The sequence below is a fragment of the Bombus bifarius genome, unplaced genomic scaffold, assembly GCF_011952205.1.
Source record: "Bombus bifarius isolate JDL3187 unplaced genomic scaffold, Bbif_JDL3187 scf7180000008417, whole genome shotgun sequence".
Taxonomy (NCBI): Eukaryota; Metazoa; Arthropoda; class Insecta; order Hymenoptera; family Apidae; genus Bombus; species Bombus bifarius.
Genome location: NW_022884649.1, coordinates 275,353 through 299,804, shown reverse-complemented (window position 1 = coordinate 299,804; position 24,452 = coordinate 275,353). Strand labels below are relative to the sequence as shown.

Genomic DNA, 24,452 nt, shown 5'->3' with positions numbered 1-24,452 from the left:
GGCAAATATTTATACTTAATTATTTCTTAATTATTATAGAACGAAATGTCGTGTAGACAAATTTTGTTCTATTTTTTCGACCTCTTTTTCATACGAAATCATTCTCTTCCGGTTGTGCTTTCAGTGCATCGAACCTTATATAATGATACAAGTTATTAATGTATAAGATAAGATATATACAATATATACAATATAATACAATAAGTATATAAAATATAATTTTTTACCGGAAGGTCGACAGATTGAAACATTGAAGATTGGTATATCGTTGAAACGTATCATATCTCGAGTATATGTGCTTCACCATCACGAGATCAACGTTTTCGCGCTATAGTCGGGAAAACTTGGCTACGACTACGGCTTGCTGTTTGCCAATTAACGGTCTAACCGGATCGTTTTCTCTCGTGCTACTGAAGGTTTTCGTTTTTTTTTTTTTTCGTTGTTCCCTAATATTCTTTGTACATCGTCGCATACCTTCGTTGCGCACACGTAGATCTCAAAAGTTTCACCTGCTTAACTGGAATTCCTTGTATCTTTCGCTAACTTTTATTGCGACGAATCTCAAATATGTCCAGGGATTTAACGAAAAGGAAACCAATTAGAAACAGTTCAGTGCCGTTTAGAATGGAAAATAGCGATGTCAACATTATTCCAGTTAACAAGGCGCGATCGTACTCCAGAGTGATACTGAGCGGGACCTTGTCACTCTCTACGCCCATTAACGGTGTTCTTCTCATTCGTTTTACTCCGATCATAAATATACTAATACTAACGCACGTGTGCGATACCCGAAAAATGGAAAATCGCAAGTTTTATCGTAACGAAACGTTAACAATTTATCAACCCTGACGCAAGAATGATGAATTTATCAGTTCTGGCGCAGGAGCAAGGTAAAGAGAGACCACACTGCTAGAGAAACACTGACCACCCTTTTTATTGACTTTCTCATTAAATGTAAACTGCACCATATTCATAAATATTCATGAATCATGGGAGGACACAGAACAAAACTATTGTCATTCATCGATCGTGTTATTTTCATTCTCTATCGCAGTGTTTCCCAACCTCTTGCGAGTCGCGACCCCTTCTCATTAGAATCAATGTATTTATACTGTTAATAATGTTATTTTCAAGGAGCGAGTCAAGGTCTACCGTGGTCGAAATTGAAAAAAAAAAAGAAATTATGGTCTTGCCATAGCGTAGAATTAGAATAACACAGAGTGTTTGATAAACCTTCTGGTCTTAAATATGTGGACACTTTGATCGATTTTTATTAACGGTATATCAATGCTACTAAAATATATGAATTAACGACAAACTAACGATCGATAGTATACTTATTATGTTCTTGTGAAATCAACATGTGTATATCATATTTCATTTTAATTAATTTATTTGTAATTAAGACAGACTCTCATGGAGTTAATTAGTAAAGAAAGCACCAGGTTGCGAATTAACAACAGCGAATATCCTAAACGAACTATCCAGAAATGCTCAAATGTTGCAATGTATTACATGAAATTTAAATTGTTTATTTAAAACCTCATTAACGGTATATTAAAATTAAGTACGCGATTTGTCGAAATGTTAATTGATCTTTAATATTATTACTGGAATTGATCACGATAGTTTCTCTATGTATGTAGCCTGTACTTTATCGTATTTGTAACTTGACGGCGAGACAAATTGAGAATAGTGAACTTTTTATATAACGAAATTGTCTCATAATGTTTGACACTTTAACTCACGATCATAGTAATGTAGGTCAGAAATAAGCAAGTGTTCACGTACTTCTGAGCAGTAGATTATGCGTATAATAGGGCGGACCTTTAAGGAGATATTCTACTGTAAGACACGGTTTACAGACTTTCTTTGGTATTTTTAGAAAAAAATCATTAAATAGTCTTACCGATATAATTACCTTGTACATATACTTGTCCATGTTTCAGCGACATTTGAAAACATTTTTAAAGAGAAATAATCAAAATTAACAGCACTGTATATCCTCAAACGTATTCGTTTAAAAAACGATCTTTTCATAGCTTCATGATTCTGGTCATTATGCTGATCCCTGTACATTAAAAAAACCAAAAAAATTCTTGATCGACATGAGTTTGTCTATATCGAAGCTAGTAGCAAAAAAGTCAGTAATTAAAAAAATCTCAACATTTTCAACTTTCACTAGACATACAAAATTCCACATACAAAGTCCCGTATACACGTTGGTCTACTTTTTCCTTTGCGCGTAACTTAAGTCAAGACTACTTTACGTTTAGGAACACAAAAAGATCGATTCTCTAAGCGAAAATATGCAGTAGAATGCTCCCTTAACATGTTCCGAATATCCGTATGAAGACCTTAAGTCTCTTCTTCCCATCGATTTTAAGAAGTAGCGTTATGATCACTGATAAAACACCCTGTTAAAATAAAGAAAACACCGCGAATCATGAATAAATAAATTTTTGCAGAAAAATAGTTGCAAGTGAAAATAACCGTAGCGATCCACGAAGGAAACTTAACGACTCTTTGGAGGTCGCGACCTACAGGTTGGGAATCCTTTGCTCTATCGATTTTGCTTGGTAGATTCCTAAGAACGCCGACATGGCAAACACAATCATCTTAAATCGTATTCCATCCGATTCACATATCTCGACTACTAGCGTTTCGTGTAATCTCGATTCTCATACAGATGTTGGAAAATGAGCCTACTAATCCTGCGTCAAGGTTGATGAATTGATGGCATAATGAAAAACATAATGGATACCGAGGCTGTTTTCAGGTCACGATATGTCCGGCGTGGATGGTAACAGCAAGGAGGGGGAATCCGTGTACGGACGCAGCCCTGCCCAGACCAGGTCAGGCTGTTATCCTAGCTATGAGCATTACGGTCCCTCGTGGCGTCGTTGCGGTGCCTCGTTTTCCTGCTGCTTCCTCAGTCAACCTAACGATCAACCTACCACGCCGGACAGACCGAAACTTAACTTCCAAACTAATGATCTCTCACTCGCATTTGGAACGACTATCCGGCACACTTGCCCGAGATTCGAACATCACCAACTCTATGCCAAGGTCGATGCCGACAAACTAATTGCACCTACCTAAGCTCACGACATGTCCGACGTGGATGGTAACGAGCTATTTTATCGATATATTTTTGGTTTCGCTTCCGCTACTTTCTCGATATACGGCCTACGTATAGATAAGAAAGCAGCCTACCACGCCGGACTGAATCAGGACTTCGCTTCTTCTTCACCCAGAAAGGTTAATCAATTATATTAACACTAAAACCCTGAGAGATATCATCCTATCCACGTAGAACACCGACGGCGATCGTTTTCATCAAACACAGTGTTTTCATAATTTCAACGAAATAAATACTGTTTCGTTGAATTGAGCTCGTGTTAATTGGTTTTATCCCTCGTATAAGCGATTAATTATCTCGTATCGAAATATCGAATTGTATTATGAAATTACAAGGAACGAACAATCAGTCGTTTTACACGGAATATTTCCGATTGATACGATCGACGCGTGTATTTTATTTAAAATTCTATACTTTGCGAATGAATATCGAATCACGATGAAGGGTGATCTTATGATCTATCATTGAATTGATCGAATATATAGGGTGATCATAAGTTTTTTCATAAGACTGGTGCGAGAATATTCTGTGAGTAGAAATAAGAAAAAAAAAATATCCTCTAAATATAAGATCAGAAATGCTTGATTGTCGATACTTATACAAATTAATATTTTTATCAACGCTATTAAACAGATGGAATTTAAGCGGAAATTAGTTTTATCCACTGAATATTGTAACGAATACTCTATATTCTATATATTTTTGCATCTCACGTGGATTTTCGTATCTTTAAATTTAAAATGTACAACGAAGTAGAGAATATTGATTTTTCGACAGTTCTATTTTAAAATATTTACCAGACTTAAATACAGGATTCACGTCTATTAGAAATTGAATTTATTACATTAAAAATTTCCCACAGCTTCTCTTTAATTTCGATGAATGGTACACGTACCACTGGTAGTACGTGAGAGGGTTACGTGAATTATAGAATCTCGATTATCCGATGTGACGTGGACAGGGTCTACCTCGGGTAATCGAAAACTCGGATAAAACGGAAAAGTCTATTAGTGTTCGCAGCTCGTATGATAAGATACATAGAAAACATTTTGATAGCGTTATGTTGTACATGTATCTAGGATTAATTAATTACGAAATATTAAATTCGTGCTCTTAAAAGCTCTTCGTGTTAAAATTTCGAAAAAGACGAAGTTACTGTAAAGTTTCGAAGCACCTCGGATAATACGGAACTTTGGTTAAACGAGACTCGAATAACCGAGACTCCACTGTATTTGTACAACGTACAGTATACAAATTTCATCGTCATCGAAAGTAATCATGCGAGATATTCTTTTCTTGGTGATACTGAAATTTTATTGCTGATGGTATGCATTTATGAAAAGATTAAAAACCTCTGCCTTGTAGTAATTTCTGATAAGTATCAATTCTTGTTGAGAGAACTTTCTTCTCCAGGAGTGAAGGTCCGATGGCATGATGTGATGAGATCTCGAGCGATCTTGAGGGTCGAAGGTTAATCTTCGTTGAACCGTTATATCGAATACGAAATAAATTTCTCGTTACCTATATTTTTTATATAAGTCTCTAATGAAACATTTATACGAGCCTAGGAAATTAACGAGAAATTTATAATATAGTATATTCAATTTCTCGCAGATCTCAACCCTGTATTTATGAGAACGGAAAATCTTTTAAAATGGAGTTAATGGAAATGTGTACAACATCGATCTGTTCATTGATATTCCATCGAATGAGAAGTTATATCTCGTATTTTTGTTATAACTTTTTATTGGAGTATTTACGGTGGCTACAAAATGTATTCGCTATCGAAAACGATTCTTTTATGAGATTATATATATTTCATTTTCGCAGCATAAAACTTCTACAGTCGTGCGAAGGTACCACCAAACGATGCGAAATTTAATATACTTGGACATAATTAACTAGTACGTATATGCTGTGATAAATAGACCGGTGTAGCAATATTTTTCGCAGCCTTTGTATATGAACTTATTTATATTCATAAAATATATTGGCACAGTTTCGTGAAAAAAGCCTGGGACACCCTACGTAAAGGAAATAATTTATTTTTATATTATCGTATTTCATGCAAACTCAGAATTTCAAAAATATATATCATTTCTTTTGCACAATTACATCTTACAATTACATAATATTATTTTTTATTATTTTTATCATATTATCTTACAGAATTTCCTAAGAAGTGCAGTTACAAAATCTTTGTATCTGCGATATTTTAACAAACCTATTGAACATCAATATTCCGTGGCAAAAAAAAAGTATGAAAATAGGTATTAAAATGACCGTATTCGGAGTTCTAGTGATAACTAACACCTGACACACTAAGCACGATCAGTCATCTTTTTTTGTTATCGCACCTGCGCCATAATTGATAAACTTATCAAGGTGCGAGAAAACGCACGAACTGGACATCGAGCCTCTTGCCAAATCGTTAGATGTCCGGCGTGGATGGTGAGCAAACACTACTAAAATTTATTGATATCGTTTATATCGATATTACCTTTGTCGATGATTTATATTTCGAACGTTGATAAGAATTTTATTTTTAGCAAGTATGTTTGTTTGATATCAACAAAAAATACAAGTGTATATATATATTTATTTAATTATTTGTTCTTTCTGTAATTAAAATTGTTTTATATTCATGAAATAATATTGATCTTAGATACGATTGGGAATAAATACATCAGAACACTGATGATACCATGGAACACATTTATGTACAAAATATTCTCAAAATGGTACATTTGAACATTTAAAGTAAAGATCTTTTTAAACTGCAGTTAAATCTTTGAATCAAAATTAAGATGATTTTTAGAAAGAGATCTCGGGTGAGGAATCGATTAAGACGAAGATCAATCTTTTGTTCGTAAATTATACATATGGTATAATATGAAAATTTTGTAAATTATTCGAAGTGACCGATCATTTTCACCAATTATCAGAATTCAGTTTTTCAGATGAGAATCATATCCTTCTGAACGAAACGTATAAGCACTATAGCTAATATAACGAACAAAAATGAAATTAAAGTGAATGAAAATGAAAAGCTGCTCATGTTCTAGTTCATTACTTGTAATAAGCAAAAAAAAAAAAAAAAATTACCACACGTCACATGTAGTATGAATGTGTCATTCGATCGTGAAAGCTAATCACAATAATCGATCAAGACGTTGTAATACTTTCCCCGAAAGAACAGAAACTTGAATTTTGATAATTGAGTATCGAAAAGTATCCAACGATCGTCTTACATTTGCTTTCAAAATTCATTCTATTGAAATCAACGTATAAACAAGACGTACCAATCACAAAAGAGTATCAAAGTACAAGATCACGCCAAGAATCGTCTTACTTTTGCTTTCAAAGTCGCGTCAAATGCATATCTCATCAACGAATACCTAAACGTTCGGCGTAAGGAATCACGTCAATCAGAGAAAATATGCTGTACATAAATTGCAACTGGGACAAAATTCTCTTCGTAATCGTGCTACGCAAAGCTCGCTAATACGCTGGTATCTATGATTTGCCATATACTTGTCCTGCTATGCTCCTGATCCACCTAACGACCAGCCTACCACGCCGGACCAAGCCGAAACATTTATTTCCCATTATTCGTATACAATCGAGCCAAGCCTACTTGTTAAAGCAAAAAAAAACGTCGTTCATCGAAAAAATATCGCTGCATGCCTCTTTTCTTCCACACCTTCTATACATATCTATCTGTCTATCTGTCCTCTTCTCTCCCTTCTTTTCTCTTTCTTTCTCTCTTTTTCTCTATTGGAGTACGTTGTCGAGGACGAGTGCAAAAGTTGGAGCGAATCCTCGCCTATTCTTGCGTCAAGGTTGATTACCGATTACGGCATTGTGAAAGACAGAACGGACGCGGAACCTGTTTCCAGGTCACAATATGTCCGGCGTGGATGGTAACAGCACCGAGGGAGAATCCGCGTGCGGACGCGGTCCTGCCCAGACCGGGCCAGGCTGTTATCGTAACTATGAGCATTACAGTCTCTCGCGACATCGGCGCAGCGCCTCGTCCTGCTTCCCAAATTTGCCTAACGATCTGCCGACCACACCGGACAGCCCGAACCGTCGTCTCCTGGACTTTGCTCAGAGCGTACCCGGAACTCAGAACGACGATTACTTTCACGACGATGTACCAGCCCAGCACGTGAACCAAGGCAATACCACACCTAGCGTAAGTCACGTCGTCACACCTTTTATACAGTCCTCGTTATGATGTATGATTTTCCTATGTGTTTCCTTTTATTTTGTGCGTGTGTGTGTGTGCGCGCGCGCGCGCCTGAAGACTAGGCTTGCACGGGCGTTTCATGTTACCGCGATCGGACTGGGCTCGATTTTCGTTGGATCTTAGCAAAACGGTGTCACGCATGTTCGTTGACAGTCATGTTCTTTGTGAATCGTTGGTGTTACGTTTTGAACGGAGTAAGCAAAGTTGGGGATAATTTTTTTTGATGGAATTTGATCCCTACGTTAATCTGGAGGAGCCAAGTCTGTCTATAGATTTCCAGCGTAATTATCCCTCGAATATATTTTGTATTGGGAAAATGTTCGAAATACTTTAGACGTGTAATTTTATGACAGCTTTCAACCGATTTTGTCTAGTTTCCTGTTTCGAGTGGAGCGGCGAATTCTTTGATTATTTTTTATTTAGAATTTGTAATTTTTAATCTTATTCGCGAGTTGCGTTTCACTCGGAGAAAATACAACATGCTCCATTATAAATCTTCCCACGTTTCGCAATTATCTGTGGAATTACATTTTGTTCGAAGAAATGTTTCAGAACATGTAGCATTTGTATTATTTCGTTCTTCACTTCGAATTGAACAAGCAAATTGTATTTATGTAGAGGGTTTTACTATGAAAATTTCTAAAGAAATGAAATTTAAGTAGTTTATCTCTGTTTTTAAATCAAATTTTAAGTAGTTTATTTACATATTCTATTTTTATATTTTTGTGTATTACGAACTCTGTGCGCACTTTTGCGCCTTTAAATACTCCACAAGTTTTTCGCGACAGTTTTCTCGAATTAAAGATTTTATCGTCGGAATGATAACATAACGCGACACCCTGCATAAATATGCGATATATTAATTCAAAAATAATAAGATAAACTTAACCAGATGAACGTAATATACCTAATTCAAATGATCATTTCGAGATATCTACAATGTGTTTCGTGTTTAACGATTATTCTCAACGGATATGAGTTTCTGTTTATTTGCACAATCTCTTCGCTTCCTATCGCTTTCTGATAGCAATTTGCGTTTGAAATGAGTTTCGTAGTTTACTGAAACCATAGCGTCGCCGAGTGTGATATAATCGTAATAACATCTCTTTCAAAAATAAGCAGCTGATAGAGTAAGTAAAAAACGCAAAAAAGGCAATAAAATCATTGTACACGTCTGTTTAGAAAATTCTTCTTCTTTGATGATTTTAGAATTTCATACTTGTATTTCCTACATTTTCCAATATATTTTCTAATGTGTCTCGAATATAAAGGTAATGAAAATTGATAGTTTGTTTAGAAGCAAATGGTAAATCTTATACAATCAGATTGTATACCTATTCGTATAATTTTTCTTTTTAATAATTTTCAAATTCTAAATTTATACCTCGATATAAATTGACAAATACAAATTAATTGTTTGCTATAAATTGAAGTTGATCGATTGCTACGTAAAAGTTTATTTATGACGCTTTCGTTATGATATGCGTCTGTACTCGTTGTTAACTAATATTTAATTATTCCATTAATTAAACAATGTATCTAACGTAGAAAAAAGTTAAATATATAGCCTTAACACCTATGTTAAATCCGATAAAAAGGAAATTCGAGCCCGTCTGTAAGGATAGAATCGTTCGTAAATTTTTAGTATCCGCACATGGCTACTAAAGGCACGACTATCAGAATGTCAGTGCGGTCACATTGGATGCAAACTAGTAGTAGAGTCTGATTTTAATCAGACCCAAGGATGATATGTATATCTTATACTTTCAAGACATATATCGTCCCATTCGCTGTTCTGTTTACTGTTACGAAGAGTCTTTTCACAGATACTTTGTCAGTTAATTTCAATAAAAAAGATACTGTTTTACATATAACAAATAATATATGTATGTATACCTACAGAGTGTTCATACTAATATTTCGAACGATTTTTTTCCAACCTTTTGCAAGAAATCAATGTAACAGAAAGAAGTTACGAATTGAAATTTATCTGTGTCGATTGGACAATGTTTGACGATAATGAACATTTTGAAAATATCATTTTCCATCGCGTTACGAAGCTAACGTAGCTTTGTTTTTTTTTTTTTTTTAATGAAATTGTATACTTTCTTTTTATCAAACTGAAAATGATACTTCTATTCGCAAAGTAATTTAGTTTATGATACTGGAAGTAATAATACTTGTCTTTTTCACTCAGTTTATTTTTGAACAGTGTATATACGTACAAACACAGCACGTTGAAAACATTTCTCACTTTATCCCCGGTCTAATAAAATCAATGAGGATTAAACACATTAATATACGATAGTATAATTTATATATGCTAAACTTGAAAGACTATATTTTTTTTTAATACATGTTCAAGCAATATTTCGTTCTTTTGCAGAATCCAATTAATAGCTTTAGTTTAATTGATTTTCATGAACTACTGCTCTAGTAATTATTTTCAAGCAACGTTCTATGTTTATCAACTTTGTTAATTTTAAATAAAAATACGTACATTTTATGTTTACGAAATTCATTTTAATATGTTCAACAATATAATGACAAAAATCAAATATATAATTCCATTTGATACATTTTAGTAGTCATTTAGGAATTCACTATGGAAAAAATATTTTCCAAATATTTATTATCACTATATGTTATTCACTCAATACAGATAATATGTAACGTGTTAAAAAAGAAACCCTGTATGTGTATATGCATATATGTGTATGTAAATAAGTTATAAAACATAAACCAATACCGTAAGTTAATGTTAGTGTAAAGTATCGTTTTCGCAAAAACAACTGCCATTGTGTTAACATACAAAGCGTTGTACAAGACTGACGCATATTCTCTAAATATAAAAGTTACCCGTGTGTGTGTGTGAAAGCATTAAAAAAAAAAAAACAAAGGTGTTGTATATTTATATCGAGCACACTCACCGTTCCTCTTATCTCAAGACTTATTTTTTATCTTTTTTTTTTCTATTCATTTACTATCTACCATACATGTATGCATCAAGTATAACCGCTGCTTTTTCCTCGATGTAATATCTATTTGAACGAATGTGCATCCAATGATATCGTTCTTGTTTGGAATCGATGTAATCTCGTTGGTGTCGAATAGCCACGGCACAAGTTTGTCTCTTCACACCGCCGTGCCCTAGTGAAGTAATAAATTTGCAACGATACGTCTACAATGGCAGAATGACACGATGTACCCAAGCACGCCTAGTGTGAAACAATTTTTCCATTTTTCCTTTTCTTTTTCTTTTTTTTTCTTTTTTCTATTTGGTCTTTCGTGAGAAAAGAAAGCACGTCGAGCGCCGAAAGGAAAGAAAAGAAAAGAGACCAAATCCGCTCGATGTGCAGCTTTTTATCTATGTGTGTCTGCTTGATTTTTCCTTCTTCTTTTCTTTTTTACGGGATACCGGTGACAAATTGATCCGGTATCCCGTAGAGTTGTGTCTACCTTCTTATCCGTGTCAGCGAAATTGCTGCTAGAATCTCGAAATCAGGTCTGGCACGAACACAAAACGAGTAAATATTCCCCTCAACAGTTTTGTATGTGGCTTAAATTTCGATGGGATATTTCATTCCTTTACGAATCTTTCTCGCCAATGTTTCGAAAAGAAATTATAATATTTACTCGGTGACAACACATTGAAACAATATCGCGTATGTTAGAATACGGAGCTTGGTCACCATTTATTTTCTTCGTTCTTAACTTTCTCCGTAAAAACGGTTTCTCCGCTTACATATTTTTAATACAAAATTGTACGAAACATGTACGTTCACGGAAAGAATGGTCAACCTTGCTCGGTACGATACATACAAAATTAACAGAAATGCTACTACAATACAGAGTTCTTCTTTATACAAACGCATCTATACCTACCAGTGCTGATAAAGTTACCGTAAAAATCTTCAGATAAAAAGTGCACGATTTTGCAATCTGTTACTTCATGTAGACCAATAAACATATATATACATATGTATACAGTTTATATAAAATATTTTGAATATTGTTTTTTTTTTAAACGTCTTCTAGTTACGTGCAAAATATAGTAAGATAACGAAACATAAGAGAAATATCGTGATATAGAAGAATAATTTGATACTGTGAGGTATAGAGGTTCCGAATAAAGGTTTGCGCAACTTTCGACTTTAACTCTACTTGGTCGCGTGTTTTCCCGACAAATTCTTTCCGAGAGTTTTACCGTTCATACCGCCTCTCGGCAGATAAAATCTACGCGATTGATTTTTTTTTCTTTTTTTTTTTCCTTCATTTAGTTCGCGAGTGAACCGACGATCTGCGGAGCCCGAAAGAAACGACATTAACTTCCCTTGATGTTCGCTTTCCCCTTTACTCGTCCACGCTATTCGAATTCAATAATCCTTTAACAATTGCGTATCCTCGATTCATCGAACTTGTAACTCTTCGGATTTTTATTTCTCCGCGAATTAACGATTCTTCTGAAAGCTATCGTCGAACGTTCGTTGCTACGTACGATGTAACACGTGTGTGTAATTGATTGCAACACACATTTGTAAGTAATCGTGGTAATTTGTAAATAGCAGTGTACAAACATTGGAAGTTCGATGAGCCGAAGACGATAGAGTCATTGAGAACACTAATCCTCTCATCATAACACGATCTTTTTACGTTATATTGGCTTCTATCCTTTCTAACGTTGTTTAACAAAAAGAAAGATCGATAAGAACTTTGCAAATGAATTCCATCCAGTGAATTACACAGCAATCGTCGAGTAAAAAAAAAAAAATGAATAAAAAGATAGAGCTTGCTATAGATAAGTAATTACGAGCTGAAATGAGAGACGAGTGTTGATAAATGAGAGGATTGAGGATATCACGAAGATTAAAGGACAGTGAAGACATCGATCAAAGAAAAAGATAATATAAGACCGCGTAGAGTGAAAAATTGGCTCCATCGAATGCAATAACGTGTCGTCCAAGTGCTTTTTCGTCGGGAAACGCGCCGGTCTAACGGTTGCATCGTCGAATCGGATCTTATCCTTCGACTGGCAGTGCTCCTTTCGCACATCACTGCGGTCCTGGAATGCTCGCTTATCAATAACGAATGAATGAATGTGCTTTTCTTTTAGAACACAGAGAACACGCAGGGCACCGAAACTTAGGCAGCTATACGAATTTCTGTAAATGGAGGTTCTCGATCACGATTCGTGTGTGCGTCACGTGTATACAGTGCACCAGCGATCACGTTTTCAAAGCACACCAAAGCAGGATAAACTGTTAAAACGTAGTCGTCGATGTGTTTCTTTCAATTAGATACTAACTTGTTTCACTTTTTTCTGTTCACATAGATTCTAGGTATGCCAATAGACCTTTCGATGTTCCTTCAGTTTCTTATCAGTTGGCCTGAGAATTTCTTTCTTTCGTTGATCGTTATCACGTACGGCCGTCGATAACTAACTCTGCGGAACACAGAAATAATACACCACGTAATCGAATAATGCCATCGCAGTTCGTGCCGTGGAAATGTTAATTTCAATCGAACTACGTCCCTTTTAGGTTCTCCGCACGCTCTACCAATTTTTATCCACAAAAACTTGCGCACTCGACGTTCTGTAATTTCGACAAGTCGTTGGAGAAACGTTGACGCATCACGCGGTCAGATAACTTCTCCTCGGTACCGCGTATAATTAGCGTAAATACGTTCAGCAGTGCAACTACAAAATAATTCCATCGATCGTATCAGTTACACGTAAGGGAGTAGTTACACTACTGAATCTATAAGACGATAGATTTGCAACGTGCAATTTTTCTATACCAATTGCAAAGGATAAATGTTTGTTTCGTTTGAATATTTGTAAAGATTACTTCGTTGTTATTCGTTATTAATAGGAAATTCGTTATCTGACAGCAACGACTTCGCTCTAAACTATTATACTCATTAAACTCGCAGTATTAATTTCTCACACTGGATTACGCAATCCCGTTACGTTTTACGCAGTTGGCTGCAATAGTACGATCTATTTTCACTTTTCAAGCCGATTGCTCGCGGCTATCTTTCGGAATGCAAGTGTTGGTTGCGCGATCAATGGCAACTGTTTTTAAAAAACGAAAAAGAGAAGGTTTACGAACGGTGCTTAAACGATTCTCGAGGAAAAGTCCGATAAACGTAGAAAGAAAATGATATAATTGGGAAACTGAGAAAGCACAGTGCCGGTCATAAGTATCAGGACCTTCCTACTCGTTGCAATTATCGAGAAGCTGCAGCAAATTTTACTATTTGAAATTTGAATATTTCACGTTGTAAGCAACGTACGAATGAATTGACAGATTTATAATAAAATAACTAAAGAGACAAAAGCAACGGGAGGTATCCGATTTAAGTTAACGCGGGAGAATACGAAACGTTGAAACACTTATGGCCCACAGTGTGCGTAGGAAGAAAGATTATTGCAGGCAGCAGCGTGCCGCAATTCGTGAGCCAATGATGAGTTCAGATCCATTCTTTCACCATTGGCGGTAATTTTCTGACGGATTTCGTGTCGGTATGTTACAGGCAATGTCCGACAGCGCGCATTGAACCACCATCGTTGAACAAAGCCGCCGAAACTTTCGTCACACACACGAATTACCTGCTACTGTCGGACCTTGCCGAATCTCGTTCTCTTTCGCTGCATGTACATTGTGTGTGTCGGTCGCTCAGTCGAAAAGAATCGAGCAAAATCCACGAAACTTTGAATCTTTGAATCGGGTTCGATCCTCTCAGAGAGAACTGTAAAAGCAACTAACGAATGAAAATAGTTACGGGGAAAAAAGGAGCAAAAACGAGATTAACAAAAAAACACAGAAAGAAAAAAAAAGAAAAAAGAAAAGAAAAAGATAGAAACGAAGGATTTAAAGTTTTCGAAAGATGTACACGGGAAACAGTTTTGCGCGTTCAAGAGAAATCTAAACGGTCTTTCCTGGCAACGTCCGACAAGATAGAAACTCCGCAAGTTTTCGTAGCAACTGGCAGCCACGAGAAAGGCAACGGCAGAATGAAAACGATGAAGTGCGAGAGACGAGAAAGAAAATGCGTGACGATGGACGATAATCCGGGGGTGTGAGGCCGCGGTACTTGGACGTCGGACCTTGCCGTGCTCGATCCGAGAAAAGCGCGGAACGCTTTTGTGATTGCACTTTTCAGAGATACGTTTTTACTGTCTTCTTTCTAACGCTCGATCGCCCCTCCGTTCTGTTTCTTCTATTTTTCATCGTGTCATGCCGCTTCATGCCCTGTTCTCCTACGCGCGTTTCTTCGTTGAAGGATTTTTCATTTTTCAGCATTATGCGGATACGCTATCGTCTATAAGTTCATTTGGACACTTTTCGCAAATATGTAAAACGTATTTCAAGAGAAAGCGTTTAATCTAACTTCGGCTTCTGATCTTATGTCAGGCAATCGTACAAAGTTAGTAGATGAAAATAACAGTTAATCGGTATAAATAAAAGAACAAGAATTCGTTGTCTTAGTTTTTAACTATCCTGATTCGATTTTTCCAAAGAACATAATTAAAGAATGAAAGTGTGTTTTACTGTTGTAAAGAGTACGAATTTTTACTTTGTAAACGAATATTCAGTTCTTTTAAGTCACACGTTAAGCTTCACGATCTTTGAATGTGAATGAATTTTTGTCCCGCGCAGACATCCGAGTTTGAGTGACTTCGACCGTGTCTGTTGAAAATCTTGGGATCACGGAGCGAGTGAAACATTTCTAATCGCACTCTTGAAGTTTATACGATTTTTAAACTCTTAAACATCTACCACGGACAAACGTGAAACCCTAGAACGATGCAGATATACTTTCTGTTTTAGTTTAAAAGCGGAATAAGAGTAGGTGACCCGAATACACAGGCTCGAGTATTAATATGGGCTAGTTGAACTTTTAAGAATCAACGTTTTTACTATTACTTCAACTATACAGTCTGAATTACGTATTTGTGCTATTAGTTATAAATTATGAATGAATTACGTCCATTCAGCTTGTTTTAACTTCGTGTCACAAAGCAAACGTGTTTTATATATTACATCGAAGTGTCACCTCTTAAAAATCTCCAACAGATTTGCCAATAAGTCCTGAAATAAAAATGCCAGTCCATATTTAAACCGCCTTCTATATAACCACTGTCAAATGACCGCAGTTAGGAGACCGGGTAAAGAACGAACTATTGAGAAACGTTCTTCGATCGTATCTTTGAAAATATGACAAAATCTATGAACAAAATCAAAATATCTTTGGAAACGTAACAGTATCTGAACATTCGGATTGAGTTGCACCAAACGTCCAAATACTTGTGAACGGTAGCGTATAACTAACTTGGCTCTCCCTTTCTTTTCTACTTCTCCTTCTTTTTCTCGTCTGTTTCAGTTGTTATCGGAAAGTTTATTGATTTTCTCTTGTTTCTTTTTTGGCAGTAGCGACTGTAATCATGCTGCAGATCAATGGTGCATTCGAGGTGTACGAGCTGTAACTAGAGTATATACCCTGATTAGACTGCTTCGTTGCTCGGTCGTGCTTGTTAACCACGTGTACGATTACTTTGTATGATTATAGACGTGTATTTTATTATTCGATTAGAAACACGATACACCTGGAAATTTAGTTAAATGCACGTTATATGCATACGTCCCCCATATGCGGCCATTCTGCTCAGCTCTATTATTACCATCTGTTGGGTGATACTAATTTCAATTTGTAACGCAATATACATTTAGCGAGACACGCCGAAGAGAAACGCGTGCTCTGGCTCGATCTTTTAAATAGCATCAATGTCGCATCACGCCTTTTAGCATCGATTACTCTTCTGACACCCGTGTTCTCGTTTAGTTCCGATCGTCGAAAGTGGGCAATTATAATTCACTCGTTGATAAAGTTGCGTACGTCGATCGATTATGCAATGTATATTGGAACGCGGTTTCTCGAGGTTCTAAATATTCTTAAGCAGAACTATAACGCGAAATTCATTAGGAAACGCTACGTCTTACGGAGACAACGTGTTTATCCGTGATAGACTCTCCATAGACTATATAAGTAAATAGCGTGTATTTAATTACTATCGTTGATGAACAGCGCGCAGGAAAATTGTATTGACGCTCAATTTAACGTTTAACAAGTGATATAAGAAATAGAAGAAAAAGAAAAAAGGAATAAAAAAAAAAAAGGATTGATATTTATAATTCTTGGAAAAAATAGGTGAACATTAGGAATTCTCATATGATAACGAATATATTAAAAAATTTTGGTAGGTATGAGACATTAAGATTCGATATTTGATGAAAATCGGCTCTTTCAAACACTGCCTGTACATATAATTAACAATAACATATACATTGATAATACTGGCTGTAAGAATGAAATAATCGAACGTAACAGAATCGTTGAACTTATCGGGCAGTTGTAATTTCCATTGTCATATTCGAACTTTCAGCTCGTATTTCATTGTAATACGACACAACTCCACGTCCATTCTTATATGAAATAAAAAAATTTCTTGTAACTGAATAAAATTAACTTTAAATCTGATCTCAAAGGGTTATAATTCGATCGATTGTCTGGTTATCGAATGAAACCTCGAAGTTGGTCGGTGAATTAATTATTCGGATTAGAGACGATCGGTGAAATACATTTTCGATTGACTTCGAGGGAATTGTAATGGAATGGAAGACATATTTTTTTTTTCATTGAAATAATATAAACTCGATTACAATTTTAAAAAGAATAGAATGTGGAGAATGTTTTACATTGCTGTTCGAAAAAATTACTGCATTACGTCGACTTCGAGGTTTCGTGATATTCGTTCTTTTCACATGTCAGTTTAATTTACCACGTATCGATAACTTTTTGTCTTTATGTTATTCTAGATAACGAACGGAGTTTATTAATTTCATGTCAGCCCTTTCAGATCTGTATATTAACAATTAACAAGGCACACGATCGAACTCAGTGAATCTGAAAGGGTTAAATGTCGCTCTTCTTTCCGTAAAGACATACAGGACAGCAGGTTCGAGGGACGGTTCGTTTTAAAAGTATAATTGCGATCAATTGATCTCGCGTAAGTAACGAAAAGCAATTGTGACGTCCGTCCACACACGATGTTAATTTCTTTTCACTACGATGCGTTTCACTGTCACTCGGTATATACGTACCTCGATGAACACATCATTACACTTTATGTATCATTAAACAAGCCCATCGATTCATAAATAGTGGTATTGAAGATTATACAAAATAGATTATCTCATTTTATTTTAACCCTCTAAAATGGCCTATTTTCTTATGAGAAAAGAGATTAATCGCAGTTGCATGTACTGTCGTATGTAGGTAACATATGTAGATATAACGTAAGATAATAATTATTATAATTAGACTGTGGATATTTATAGAAATTCATATTTTTAGAAGTACAACTGAAGAAGTGAAATCTACGCAAAGATTTGTTTCACTCAGCCAAATGATTTTTTTGGTATTGTGCGCATTCCTGCGCCTTCAAATTGCCCACAAAATGCATAAAGATCCTCAGACGAGCTTTTGTCTTTTTGTCCTTTTATAGTTAAAAGGGACGCAAGGTGTGCGTCAATGTCAACTACGTAGCTTTCAGCGTGAAACGTGAAAGATAAGGATATTATGTAATCCGCTATCTATTTCAAGATAGAGGATATAATGTGAATTCAGATATGATTATTGACCTTTCACATTCCACAATTGTATTTATTTCAAGTAGTGTTGAACATTTTCCTACAATTTCGCATTCAACCTTTGTATAGTATTTCCTTCTTATTTTAACTTGCAAATTATGCGCTAACAATTTACCGATAGAAAACCGGAGACTTTCTGTATATTTATCTATGGATTCACTTTACACAAAGCAAGATCTATGAGTTGAAAGTTTAGTTCATTGCGTTTGAAAATGTTATTAATAGAATTAATTCTTTTTTAATGTTACTGCAGTAAATATACACATGGAAATGAATATTTGCTGAAGTCTTGATAGTAGTGAAAATAAGCGACTAGATCAATATGTTCTTTAACGTACAATAGCTAATACATTTGCCGAACTTCAAACGTTACCATTCTATGAATGAAAGAATAAATATTATGTCTATGGGGGAGTGTTTAAAAACATCGTATTGCTTTCTGTTTTCTGCTGCGGTCTCTCACAGAGTTAATAAGTAGAAATCACTCTCAAATTGTACATATGTATATACCTATCTCAATATCAAACTTTATTTCATCTTCTTTATTTCTCTTTGTTTTTGTTTGGTTCTTATGTAGTCTCGTTAAACTAAAACTACTAGAAATAAACCTAATAAATAAAACTAACGGCTTGTGACAATCGATGTTTCTATGATTCTTTTCATATTTATTATTCTCATAATAACGTGCAAAGAAGAGAATGCTTTAGACGCAAGGTCATGTAACTTAACCAAAGTTTAGAATTATTATATCTTCGATTTAAAAAAAAAAAGTCATACTGTCATTTTCATTGAAGAGAAACCGAAAAGAAAAAAATGTCGTATATACCACGATTTATGAATTGATTTCACGCATTACAAAACGTCCTTTCTTTAACAGATTCATACAATCGTGATACATTTTCCTTTTCACCCACGGCTACGAAAAATTTCTCTCTCTGGCTCCACGTGATCATACGTTGCCTCGTTTCCTGTTCTCGTTTAAGCCTTTGAAGCACCGTTGTCGAAGGGTGCTCCATAAGATAAAAAAAAAGGAAAAGAAAAGAATTGAAGGACCTCTTTGTTTATAACGAGGAACAGAGGTTACCGGCGCGGTGGCTGTATTCAATGATCGACGCTTCTTGCGAAAACTTTTATTCGTGATACAGTTGTTCGCTTAGAAACAAGGTAACTAATATCACACAGAAGTTTTTTTTCTTGAATGCGTGCTTCAAAGGATTAATTACATGTTCGCTCGTTCGAGATGCGCTTGAATTATTTCGTATCGAAACGTCTTTTAACAAAAAGGAAAGAAGGAAACAGATATTAATTAAGACAAATGTTATGAAAAACTACTTTAACATTACAATGTTCAAAACAAAAACATTACGACACATGACGACGAATTCAGATGAAATTTCTAGTTAGAACGTTGTTGAAAGTTTGCTAATCCTATTTTCCATTCGAAAATTTCTAGTTGTTTAAAAGAATATGCTTCTAGATGAAGGATATCGAACCGATAGAACGACGTTACTTCACCGACGTAATATTCGCCGTAAATGGAATTTTCTTGCCCGTGGACAAGGCGAAGCAAGAGCGAAATGATTCGATCGCGTCCGAGCGGGGCGAGCCCCGTGTGTTACGGAAAGTAAAATAGGAAATTGTGTGTGTGACATTGTAGGATGAAGAGAAAAAAGACAGCAGAAAATTCGAGAAAAATGATGAAATACCTAGCGAATTCGAGTGTTGCTTTTGTACTACGAAGGTATTTACGATCACTAACGTTCTTCCTTAGGCGGCACTACATACACCAATGGGCTGTCGAGAGAATTGGGACCAAGGGGACTAACATTCTTTCTTTCACTCTTCATATTTTTTTTTCTTTTTTTTTTTTTCTTTTCTTTCTCTCGTCTCGTCTTGAAATCTGTATTATGTTACGATCTCTCTTTGCTGCTTTGTGCCTTCGCCAGCGATGTCTGATCGATAGAGAACACATACTATCGCGCGTGGTGGTAGTATACGTTTGTCCCCTGGCTTCTTATTTATCTGTCCGCTACTACTGTACGTTCTACTACAGCCGATGCACGGTTTTGTACGTATGTATAGTCCACTGGGTGTATGCACTGCCTCCCCCCTTCACCTTCAACAGAGCACAACTTTTCCATTGACACGATACCAGTTCATTCAAAAGCTTTAGACGCAACCGTAGCTCCTGCACTAATTTGACTTGCGTGTAAACTCGCAATTTTGTAGGTCAAGGCACGGGCATCGTCATCGTGCTTCAAGTCGGGAGCGAAATCACGCCACTGAACGAAACACGATGCCTTTGGCTCTGGCCGTACACCAACTCCTTTCACCTGATCCTAAATAGAAAATATTATAATCTGCCCTACGAACAAGTTTATCCGACGAGCAACAGCTTGCTTAGCGATGCTAGGCGATCGCTTCGAGTCGAAAGCGATAAGCGATAGAAAATTAAAAGGATAGAAAATTTATATGATTTCGGAAAATCCTATCTCCAAGAACGTTCCATAAAAATTATCTCTATTACAGAAATTATTTTTCAACGGTTCTAAATGAAATTTACGCGACTCTTAAGATCGTACATGTATGTTAAACAATTAATTTTAAAATTACTTTTAATTTGCCAGAGGGAATGTCAAATGCAGATATACTTTTTAAGTGTAGGTAGCTTCTTAAGCTCGATTCAACGAATATTCGTCTCTGTGTAATCTTATATACATATCATGAGTCTTTACTATAAATGGGAACGATAAATATATTTAAAATTGTGGAAGCCTGAACAATATTCAGGTTTACAAAGGGTTAAAAATGGATGTTTGAAATTTGTCTTTGATTTGATTCATACAGAAACTCATTTTAAGATACATGTACGACACGTACATATTTTTGCCCGTGAAACTGGGTACACTAATCGTTGGGCATATTATAAGTACTAGGTATCTGCGAATTGAAGTTTCTTTTTGTATTATCCTTATGAAGTAATTAATATTTCTCTGTTTCAAAAATAAAAAAAAGAACAAACTTAAAGAGAAACGTTATAAAAAAGTACAAATATTATTTTCTTCCAATAACTTAACAATTCTTTGATTATTCTCTAACAACGCTTGGAATCGTTATTACAATAACTTGCTAACAAGCCTTTTATGTAAATTTTAATTAATTTCTAATGTACATGTCCTACTAAGATTACCAAAATCATAGCATTTTATTTCTTCTTCGATGATATGCTCTATCCAATTAACAGCGCAACGAGTTTTCTTCATCTTTTCGTAACGTATCGTGAATTGTACTTTCTTGTTAGAATTGGAATAATTGTAAAACATTTCAAATTGCATCCTCGAATTATTCGCACATGCCTACTATATAGTATTTACTTAAACCGATTTATACTTTCTCTTTCTTTCTCTCCGATGGATAATTTCCTGCTTTCAAGTTTCAAACGAACATAAAGTTTGCACGCTAGTGTCGTGCATGAATCACGCTGGCAATCGTACGAGTAGGCTAGAACGAAAGAGAATTTACTCGTGTTCAAGCAATTTGCTTGCAGGCTGTTAACGATTCGGACAAATGTCTTGACACGAAACGCCGTGCTCCGACTGGAACACATTTCACTTCGAGTGCTTCCGTAACGAATATTCGCTACGACGTACCAACTTTACACGATACATTATTTCGTACTATTCACGATTTTCCGGTGATTTCGCAACGAGACCAATAACGCGGTATGCAGCGTGTATACAAATTATGTCCACGTTGCTGTATCCGCGTTCAACATTCACGTCCTTGTTATTTTAAGGAAGGATCCTCGCGTAACAAAAATAAAAGCATGTCATTTTTTGTGAATTTGTTTCAAGCTAATTACTAGCCACATGAGACTAGACGTTCGTTTCTGAGATGGACAACTAGTCTCGAGGTATAAATGTAATTTTCTCTATTTCAATTCATTCTTATCGTTTACTGGCTTTTCAAACTGCCGAATGTTTAATAACTTTTTGAATTGGCGTGCGCGATAACTGAGAAAACAATTGATCGATCAATTTCAGGCGAAATTCATTCGCTTTGTTGCAGATTTCGCCTGGGATGGAATCTCAAATTTTTATTCCATTATTTACTCGTAATATTTTTGTTTAACTATATAAATTCAACTTGTCCGATGTCCTTCTAAACAGAAGCGTGTATCGATCAACTGAACGAGTCCTCTATTTCGTTTCTACATTCTCGTTCGAAATTCCAACTAACTTCCTTGGAAATGTTCATCTCCTGGAAGCAGGATATTATTGCTTCAATGACGTTTATCTCACACGACGACTGGATGTCTTAAGCGAACGACATTGATTGACTTACTGATCCCTTTCATTAGCTCATTGGCTGCAGATAGCAACAGACACGCATACAATAGACTTTCATTCACCTCATCATCGTGCCGTGGCATGATCAACTAAAATGATATATACAACCTGATTAATTAGCAAACGTCACGTAGGATCGTGTTTGTCGACGAGTTGCACTTTCATTTAGCAAATTATTAGTCACGATATCTTGCAGGGATCGCACGATGTTACTTACAATCTGTTGCTTCCTTTTTTTTTCCTTTACAACGCGACACAGTGACAATGAAATGAGATACAATCGCTGAATACATTGTATTCCTATACGTACGGTGTACGTGGTTGATTGATTGTACAGATATGTATTTTTCGATATATCTTTAAATCGTTGAACGATTACAGATCGTTGAATATAATTTGCAAGAGATTGATGTCTACATATTGTTAAGTGTTCATCGACCAACAATCGATCGAATAAAGAAAATTAATTTACGCGGAGCGTGTAGAATGAGGCATGAAATTATTTAAAACGTATACTGTAGAACATTTTTATGAATATCTTCTGAATATTCGATATGAATATATAAAACTTCTTGAAGCTTTACAAGCACTGTAATGAGATAAGGCTATGATTATATATAAAAAATTGAAGAATATATTTATATAAAATCTAAGAATTGAGAATATATAGAAGTTATAAAATATTTGCTGTTATTCGCTAAACACACACCTCACAGAGATCGCGAGATTATTTGAACAGAAAATTTTCTGTACAATTAATAAATGGACTGCCAATTTTTATGAGAATTTATATTTTTATAGACACAATTAAAGAAATAGAAGTTAAGCAGAGATTCGTTTTACTTGTTAAAAATTATAACGAGTATCCTATTATATTTTTGTACGCATATTATTATATGCTTTCTGTACATTTTTACGTATTCAAATTTTGCACAAACGCACAGAAATCAGCGGTCTATCGATAAGCTTCGTTATCTAATGGAACCATGTTTAGCACCAGTTAGAAAAATAAAACAACTGTTCGTACCGTATACTAATTTTTTACCAAATAAGTTTTATTAAATATACATATATTTATATTTTAATTTCTTGTAACTTTTCTACACGTTTCCAGATTGATTTCAAGTATTAAGGAAATTGCGACCTTATAATTACGACGGTCTTGTCTCATTATAGCGTCAGTGAAATTTCAAGATATTTCGCGCAACACACGCGACATACTCGTAAAATTTGTCCACAGTAAACGTTCAAGCATTTTCGCGAGTACGCGCAAGTACGTACTGACTGTAGTTATAAAGAATCTCCATAAACGTTCGAATGCTTTCGCGAGTTACTGCAAATCGCTCAACGACGTTACAATCGAGCAACAATCGGGAAACGCTGTTTCAAACGATTGCATCCCATTCTCTGTGTCATTTAACGAAAAATAGGATTCGAAATTACACGAATAAAAAAGGTAATCTCATGTGAAACAAATGCGACAGCTGTGACAACGACGAATGCGATTCTGCAGCTGCTACACTTGGTCACGTAATGCTATTAAAATCTCGGCGACCAAGTTTTATTTGAACAAGCAAAGTTCGTGCGACAGAAAATCGCGTATGAATTTCCGCAATAGCTTCGATTTAATTAACGATGGTCCGAGACTCTGACATTGCTTTAATTTCAAACGAGATCATTGTTGCGCGAGCTGGTGGCCAAATAAAAGGCAATGCTCGAATTTCGTCAATAAATGATACTGTTACACGTATACAATCGTCACTTTCCAATTTCCAGAGCGTACAGTTTCCACTTCAAATTGACCACGTTTTTCCATCTCTCTCTCTTTCTCTCTCTCTCTCTTTCTTTTTCTCTAGTTGATCATTTTTCCAGTTTTCAATCTTTTCGCGGTAAACTCGGGTGAATCATTTCCAAACAGAAAATTTGAACCATGGAATGTACGCTTTCTACGAACAACGATCTGAATATGGATCGTTCGAATCCGCTACACGATC

The 24,452-nt window shown here is 35.5% G+C and overlaps 1 protein-coding gene across 8 annotated transcripts in view; it reads left to right on the top strand.

Annotated features, from left to right (window-relative positions):
* Positions 1–24,452, top strand: part of LOC117212905 (potassium voltage-gated channel protein Shab) — a 69,714-nt gene that overhangs the window by 23,331 nt on the left and 21,931 nt on the right. For 7 of the 8 annotated variants that reach the window (XR_004488541.1, XR_004488542.1, XR_004488543.1 and 4 more), the window contains exons 5-6: positions 7,042–7,340; positions 19,767–19,850. Coding sequence is in view for 5 of the 8 variants with exons in the window: in XM_033458040.1 (XP_033313931.1) it covers positions 7,042–7,340; positions 19,767–19,850 (383 nt within the window). In the remaining 3 variants the exon portion in view is untranslated. The remainder of the gene's footprint in view (positions 1–7,041; positions 7,341–19,766; positions 19,851–24,452) is intronic. The other variant, XM_033458041.1, reaches the window with a different exon arrangement.